Here is a 7,856-nt window from a genome sequence, read left to right as displayed (position 1 = left end):
ATGCCTTTAAGTAGGGATGCTGTATTAAGATGGGAGATGAAGAAGATCAAGATTCATCTCCATGCAGCATCCCATTCATCTCCCAGCATCCTAACATATGAATTTCTATGAATTTATGAAAAATCGACTAAGTCCGAGATGCCTTTAAGTAGGGATGCTGTATTGAGATGGGAGATGTAGGAGATCAAGATTCATCTCCATGCAGCATCCCATTCATCTCCCAGCATCCTAACATATGAATTTCTATGAATTTATGAAAAATCGACTAAGTCCGAGATGCCTTTAAGTAGGGATGCTGTATTGAGATGGGAGATGTAGGAGATCAAGATTCATCTCCATGCAGCATCCCATTCATCTCGCAGCATCCTAACATATGTTTTTCTTAGAATTTATGAAAAATCGACTAAGTCCGAGATGCATTTAAGTAGGGATGCTGTATTAAGATGGGAGATGTAGGAGATCAAGATTCATCTCCATGCAGCATCCCATTCATCTCGCAGCATCCTAACATATGTTCTGCTTAGAATTTATGAAAAATCGACTAAGTCCGAGATGCCTTTAAGTAGGGATGCTGTATTAAGATGGGAGATGAAGAAGATCAATATTAATCTCCATGCAGCATCCCATTCATCTCGCAGCATCCTAACATATGAATTTCTTAGAATTTATGAAAAATCGACTAAGTCCGAGATGCCTTTAAGTAGGGATGCTGTATTAAGATGGGAGATGGAGAAGATCAAGAGTCATCTCCATGCAGCATCCCATTCATCTCGCAGCATCCTTACATATGTTTTTCTTAGAATTTATGAAAAATCGACTAAGTCCGAGATGCCTTCAAGTAGGGATGCTGTATTAAGATGGGAGATGTAGAAGATCAAGATTCATCTGCATGCAGCATCCCATTCATCTCGCAGCATCCTAACATATGAATTTCTATGAATTTATGAAAAATCGACTAAGTCCGAGATGCCTTTAAGTAGGGATGCTGTATTGAGATGGGAGATGGAGGAGATCAAGATTCATCTCCATGCAGCATTCCATTCATCTCCCAGCATCCTAACATATGAATTTCTTGGAATTTATGAAAAATCGACTAAGTCCGAGATGCCTGTAAGTAGGGATGCTGTATTGAGATGGGAGATGAAGAAGATCAAGATTCATCTCCATGCAGCATCCCATTCATCTCGCAGCATCCTAACATATGTTTTTCTTAGAATTTATGAAAAATCGACTAAGTCCGAGATGCCTCTAAGTAGGGATGCTGTATTGAGATGGGAGATGTAGGAGATCAAGATTCATCTCCATGCAGCATCCCTTTCATCTCGCAGCATCCTAACATAAGTTTTTCTTAGAATTTATTAAAAATCGACTTAGTCCGAGATGCCTTTAAGTAGGGATGCTGTATTAAGATGGGAGATGAAGAAGATCATGATTCATCTCCATGCAGCATCCCATTCATCTCGCAGCATCCTAACATATGAATTTCTTGGAATTTATGAAAAATCGACTAAGTCCGAGATGCCTTTAAGTAGGGATGCTGTATTAAGATGGGAGATGAAGAAGATCAAGATTCATCTCCATGCAGCATCCCATTCATCTCCCAGCATCCTAACATATGAATTTCTTGGAATTTATGATCCGGCTATCCGGCAACACAACGTTTGCTTCCGTTTTGGCAATAAGTAATAAGTTCAGCCTTCGTTATGTCCATTTTATCTTCTTACAGCTAACTGATGCGAGTTGGTGAGTGGCTATATGGTATTCCTCACCACCACAATGATCAGCAAAACAAGTTCAACGATTCATCTGCGAGAGATACTCTTCGGCCTGTTCGCGTAGGACATCAACTTGTTCCATAAGTTTCGCCTAAAAGTAACAACAAGTTGTAATGTAGTAATGGAGAAATGTGGAATCAGCCTCAACTGCATGCATGCATTACCTTCGCGCTCAGTATCAATTGGTTCGCCGTCCTGTAGTTCATGTATTCGATGGTTTCTACCAGCTCCTTCGATTTGGCACGGGCTAAGGAGCCGAGCGTCGTGTACCCCGCCCGGTACAACTGTTTGGCACGGCCCTGGAAAAAAAACAACGAGAATAATTTTGCCACACGCGAATGCCGCGAGATCGCAACTTACCAGCTTCATCGATGGCAGCTCCATCAGTGGCATCAGCTCAAGCTTACAGTAGTGCGTCAATCGTTTGGTCATGCCCGTCAGCAGGTGCTGGAACGCCCACAGTTCCGGGATTTCCTCGCACATCCGCAGCAAACTGTGCGCTGTCCCAGCGGCGGCGGTCATTAGCGTCTGAATCGCCCCCGCGCTCACGCGGTACTTGAGGGCAACTTCCTGGAGATCCGTTTGGCCCCAAAGGTCGTGTACGATTAGCACACGGAAGAAACGCTGCATTAGGAACATTGTCTCGTCGGGTACAGTGCGGCGCTTTAAAATTTTCTCTATAACCACTTGACTGATGTTGTACCTTGCGGCGATTTTCCGCAGTGCATCCGAGAGTTTACTGGTCTGAAAAAAGTATTGCAGTCAGTTAATAATCTTTTTGAATTGAACCTCTTTTTAATGCTTAATATCAAGGGCACATCCTTATCACCGTACTAATCCATTTTTACGATTGCCTCTATACTTGAAAACTCGTTTATTCTTTTGATGTCCAACCACTACACTTCAACGTTTACAATTTTTCTTGCAAAGCTACGTGATAGTCGGATATGATGAAATTATAGTAACTTTAATCCTTCCATCTTGCTGAACTGAAGCTTAAGATTTTTTTATAGTTATTTTTAAAAAAAATATGTTGAGGAAGACCTAGAAAAGACAAGAACAAACTAGAAGACAGTCTTCCATGATTCGCTCTTAGAAAAAGCATTTCTAAAATTTCATCAAAAATTACTTCATCCATCACTACTCGATTTTGAAAAAACGATACAAGAACAAAACAAATGGTATTTGAGTGCTTATCAAACAAATGCTTTAGCGTGGTTCGCACTATGGAGCTATGAAAAAGATAAGTTTCAGGTAACAAATACATACAAATAATACAAATAGGATACAAATATATTTCACGGTTGTTTGTGGTTCAACTTGCGGTGTTTAACACTTAACGTTTAAGAAACAATACTTGCTATCGTTAACAAAGGGGTACTTACCAGAATGATCAAATCCTCAATTTTGAAATATACTTCCAATCCGTCCTCAAGCAGAATGAGGAAAAGCAGATCGAACTCATCGAGCACACACAGTCGTTTGCCTAGTTCCTGCATCTCGTTGTAGAACCGGACCGCTCGCTCTATGTCGAACCCGGCTCGGATGGCCGCCTTGCCAAGGTTGATCACTTCCAGCGGGCTCGTTCGATCGATCGTTTTGAAAACCTTACCCGGACGGGAAGGTGTCTTGTGTACTCGAACGAACGCCTGTCCTACCGCTTCCTCCGATCGTCCATCTGCGGCACTGATTTGTACAACCATGTTCGTGGGATTGCGCATACAGCTATCGTGCGTTGCCTTTATCGCATTGCCCTGATACAGCTGCACGATCGTTTCATCGGTGATGGCCTCGAGATCGATTTCGCGTCGCTTCGCTTGCTGCGCTAGCAGCGTGCTTCCAACCATCGCTTGAAGCGCATTCCGTGTCTTACAAAGACCGAGCCCGATCGAGCCGAGTACGAGCGATTTCAAGCAGGCTCCTTCGTCTTCCAAGAGCGCCGACTCGGCGAAGTCCAGTGGTGAGCAGAACATCTCGCAAATTTGCGGAATATCGCGCATGGCGGAAATAAGTATGGAATCGCCGGTGTCGCGTTTACCCGCACGCCCTGCGTGGCCAACCATTTGTTTGTAGCGACTTAGCGTAAAAAAATCGCTCCCAATGTAAGGAGAGCAGATTATTACACGTTTCGCCGAAAGATTCACACTGGCGGCCAGAGTGGAAGTGCACACGATCACCGAAAGGATGCCGGCCCGGAATGCATCCTCGATCATACGACGCTCGTCCTGCGTTAACCTACCGTGATGGTACGCGACCCCGACACGAAACGAATGCGGAAGGATTGGTGCAACGGACCCGTCATCCTGGAGAGACTTTATAATCTGCGCTTTTTCCTCTGCCCGGTGCTGGGCAAATGAATCCGGCAAGTTGGCCGCTAGCATGGCGCACAAACTTTCACACCTGTTTCTGGTAGGACAAAACACCAAACACGAACCCTTGGGGATTACTTCCATGATCAGACCAATCACATGGTCCACGTCGATCCGCCGCAGTTCCTCACCGTAGTTAAACTCTAACTTTCGCTTTTCTCCTAACACATCAAATATGCGTTCGGCTTGGCTGCGAACCTCGAACAGATCTTCCCCCCACTTGATGTATTCCTTCAACTCCACCGGCCGATTTTCGCGACAGTAAACGTCGGCTAGCATGAAACGGGCCAATTCACCCAAGTTTCCGATAGAAGCACTCATTCCTACGATCTGAATTCCGGCTCGTAGCGACTGCACCTTGGTGATCAACATCTCCAGAGTGCCCCCGTGTCGCTGCTCTCCAATCATATGCAGTTCGTCGATCACGATCAGCCCGATCTCGTCCGCGCGACCCACCTCGATGAGAGAGTTCATGAGGATGAGCGATTTTTCGATCGTACAAACAAAGATCGTGTTTTTTCTGTGCCGTTTGTGCGGCGGACATTGTCCCCTACCACCGGTGTACTCCTCCAATAAAAACTGCAGCTCGATCGAGAACGGAGTGAGCGCGATCAGCTTCTCCTGAGCGGATGAAACGTACGGCACGACGAACATGACGTTCCGCAGGCGGCAAATAATCTCCCGTAGCATAAGAATCTCCGCCACCAGTGTCTTTCCACCGCTCGTTGGCAGTGCGTAGATCAAATTACGTCTCTCGTCGATCGCCGGCAAGTCCAGACACTCCTGCTGCCAATCGTACAGCTCGCCAATACCACGAAAGTCTCGCAGCATTCGCCGAACGTTGTTCGGTAGCCCAAAGAACGGACCCTTCTCGAGGAAAAGCGACGATACGTGGGGTACGGTGAACTTTGGCTTTGTAGTCTGATCTGAAATTCGCTCATCACGATTGATGGCCGCTATGGTCGAGTTGCTGGTCCTCATTCGCGAGCTTCCCTCGCCTATCGCATTCGCCATCGGCTCAATGTTGGTCATGTCGTGCAGCGTACGGTCACAGATTTCAAAAATCCGCAACCCTTCGCTCACCTTCTGCAGCTCGAAGGTACGTTCGGCTTCAGCGGCTACCTGCTGGAAATGTGACGGACGCTCCGGATGACCTATTTGTGATGCACCGATCGCGACGATTCGCTCCACCCCCTCATCAGCGAGGGACTCGTCTTGCCGCATGTACTGCGAACAGATGTCCTGGTTTGTGTACACCTCGAACCCGTTACTCTCTCGCAGCATATCACCGACGTGCGTTACTGGTTTGGTGGACCCGATCCGTTTCAGTTTAGCCTTGATTATTTCGTCCGTGTCAAGTTGATCATGGCTGGCGATCGGTACCTGTCCACATGGTAGCATTTCAGCATCGTCATTTTCCACCCCGGACCACAGAGGACGAACCGGAGGAGTTTCCTCGTTTGCAACGTTTGACCGATTTGATGTTAGATTTTCATTACAGCCACTGTCCCTCCCTCCGTCGCGCACCTCGCTACCGTCCATGTTCATTTTAAGCACATAAATCTTTCGACTACTTACAGCTGATTTTTGCAGTTTCGGAGGACTTGCCATAAGCCTTCTTTCAATGGCTGTTACAGGAAAACAGTTTTGAAATAAAGTAAAAAGTATCTTAAATCCTACGTTATTGTCACTCGTATAAAGCGTTCACCTACCTCCAACTGATTTGGAACGTTTTCGAAACGGCGTGATCGGTTGATCGGCTGCACCGCCCCATGAGGTACGCGGCTTCGAACGTTTGACTTTTTTCTCGATGCTGGCCAAATCGACCGCGTTCAGCAACGTGCTATCTAGCTCCAACAGTTTCGTACTTAAGTCATCTTTAGGTTTGCTGGTACAAGCTGTGACCGGTGCTCGGAAATCAACCGGGTTTGCTGCCGGCGCTGCTGGTGCTACGCCCCTGGCTGCCGAACGCAGATTCGGTGAAATCAAGCATTTCCTCGCCGTTGTGGGAAGCATCTGTCGACCGCGGGAACTTCGATTTCCCGACATGGCTGGCAAACTGTTTTTTATGTAAAGTAATGAGAAGCTTTAATCAAAACAAAGTTGCATTCATTTTTCACTGTATTTTAATGTCGTCATAACAATCTGCACCTGCTAAGGAAATTGACAAACTTACAATTCTCCAACGAGTGAAGAGAAGAGGTGTGTTCTGTTTTTATTTGACAATCATGAATCGGATGTGTCGCATTGACAATGCGTGTGATTTCTTTTTAAGGATAATAATAAATTCGGATTGAACGGAAATTATATGCAAGCACAGTTATTGCGGGTTGTTGCGTTAATCATTTTGGGAACGAACATGAAAGCTGAAAGAAAACATTTCTACCGATACACTTCATTGAAGGTCTTCCCGGTCAAGCCGCTTATATCATCAAATAAACAAAACCGGGAATATGTCGAGTTTTTCGCAACCTGTCCCGTATGATGATATATTTTTGGAAAGGTTAAATAGAGACGAAGAAGATTTATTTAATTTCGATTTGGTCAGATGCTGATTAAAAATATGTTTTTAAGCGCAGAAACAAATACAAAATTAATTACCGTATGAAGTGTCCTCTTTGGCAATTGTCTTCTTCGTCAGCATGTTTACAAAATGCGGGTTCAGTTCTTCAAGTAGGTGGTCGTAGATCAATAAAAAAAATAATTTAATTTCATGTTTTAATGCTAGAAATAGTACTTTGTTTTTGAAAAATTAAAACATAATTATCTCAAGTCCGAACACTGACGACAAGCAAATAGGATGAAGATTTATAATTAAAGAACACATTTCTGCGGGTAAACTTTACCGAAGGTGATTCCGGTGAGCTGTATATTGTCAAATAAGCCAATACGGGAATAAGTTGTGTTGTTTGCAACCGATCTCGCATTATTATATATTTTTATAATGGTAAATTGAAGACCGAGAAAACTTATTTCATTTCGATATGGTCAGATGAAGATTAAAAAACGTCTTTTGTAGCAGAAACGAACCATTATTTCAACAACGTATGAAGGTGGTTTCAATGAAACCATGTTTACAAAATGCGGGTTCAGTTCTTCAAGTAGGTGGTCATAGCTCAATAAAAACAATAATTTAATTTCATGTTTTAATGCTTGAAATAGTACTTTGTTTTTGAAAAATTAGAACATAATTTTCTCGAGTTCGAGCACTGACGACAAGCAAATAGGCTGAAGATGTATATTTAAAGAACACAATTCTACGGGTAAACTTTACCGAAGTTGATTCCGGTGAGCTGTATTTTGTCAAATAAACAAATCCGGGTATAAGTTAAGTTGTTTGCAACCGATCTCGCATTATTATATATTTTTGGAATGGTAAATTGCGGACCAAGAAAACTTTTTTCATTTCGATATGGTCAGATGCATATTAAAAAAAGTCTTTTGTAGCACAAACGAACCATTTATTCAACAACGTATGAAGATGGTTTCAATGAAACCATGTTTACAAAATACGGGTTAAGTTCTTCAAGTAGGAGGTCGAATATCAATAAAAAAATTATTTTATTTTATGTTTTCATGCTTAAAATAGTACTTTGTTATTGAAAAATTAAAACATATTTATCTCGAGTTTGAGCACTGACGACAAACAAATAGAATGAAGATGTATAATTAAAGAACACATTTCTACGGGTAAACTTTACCGAAGGCGATT

General features: G+C 43.4%; 1 protein-coding gene across 1 annotated transcript; it reads right to left on the bottom strand.

Annotated features, from left to right (window-relative positions):
* Positions 1 to 1,794: 1,794 nt before the first annotated feature.
* On the bottom strand, positions 1,795 to 6,193 carry LOC131292373 (helicase POLQ-like). The gene is made up of 5 exons (XM_058320820.1): positions 5,857 to 6,193; positions 3,161 to 5,772; positions 2,136 to 2,519; positions 1,940 to 2,074; positions 1,795 to 1,866 (listed from the first exon to the last, which is right to left on the bottom strand). The coding sequence occupies exons 1-5, from the start codon at positions 6,191 to 6,193 to the stop codon at positions 1,795 to 1,797; spliced, it is 3,540 nt and encodes a 1,179-aa protein (XP_058176803.1).
* Between the last annotated feature and the right edge of the window lie 1,663 nt (positions 6,194 to 7,856).

The sequence above is a fragment of the Anopheles ziemanni genome, assembly GCF_943734765.1.
Source record: "Anopheles ziemanni chromosome X unlocalized genomic scaffold, idAnoZiCoDA_A2_x.2 X_unloc_52, whole genome shotgun sequence".
NCBI lineage: Eukaryota > Metazoa > Arthropoda > Insecta > Diptera > Culicidae > Anopheles > Anopheles ziemanni.
The sequence above is the reverse complement of the archived record's forward strand: the minus strand, read 5'-3'. Positions and strand labels throughout refer to the sequence as shown.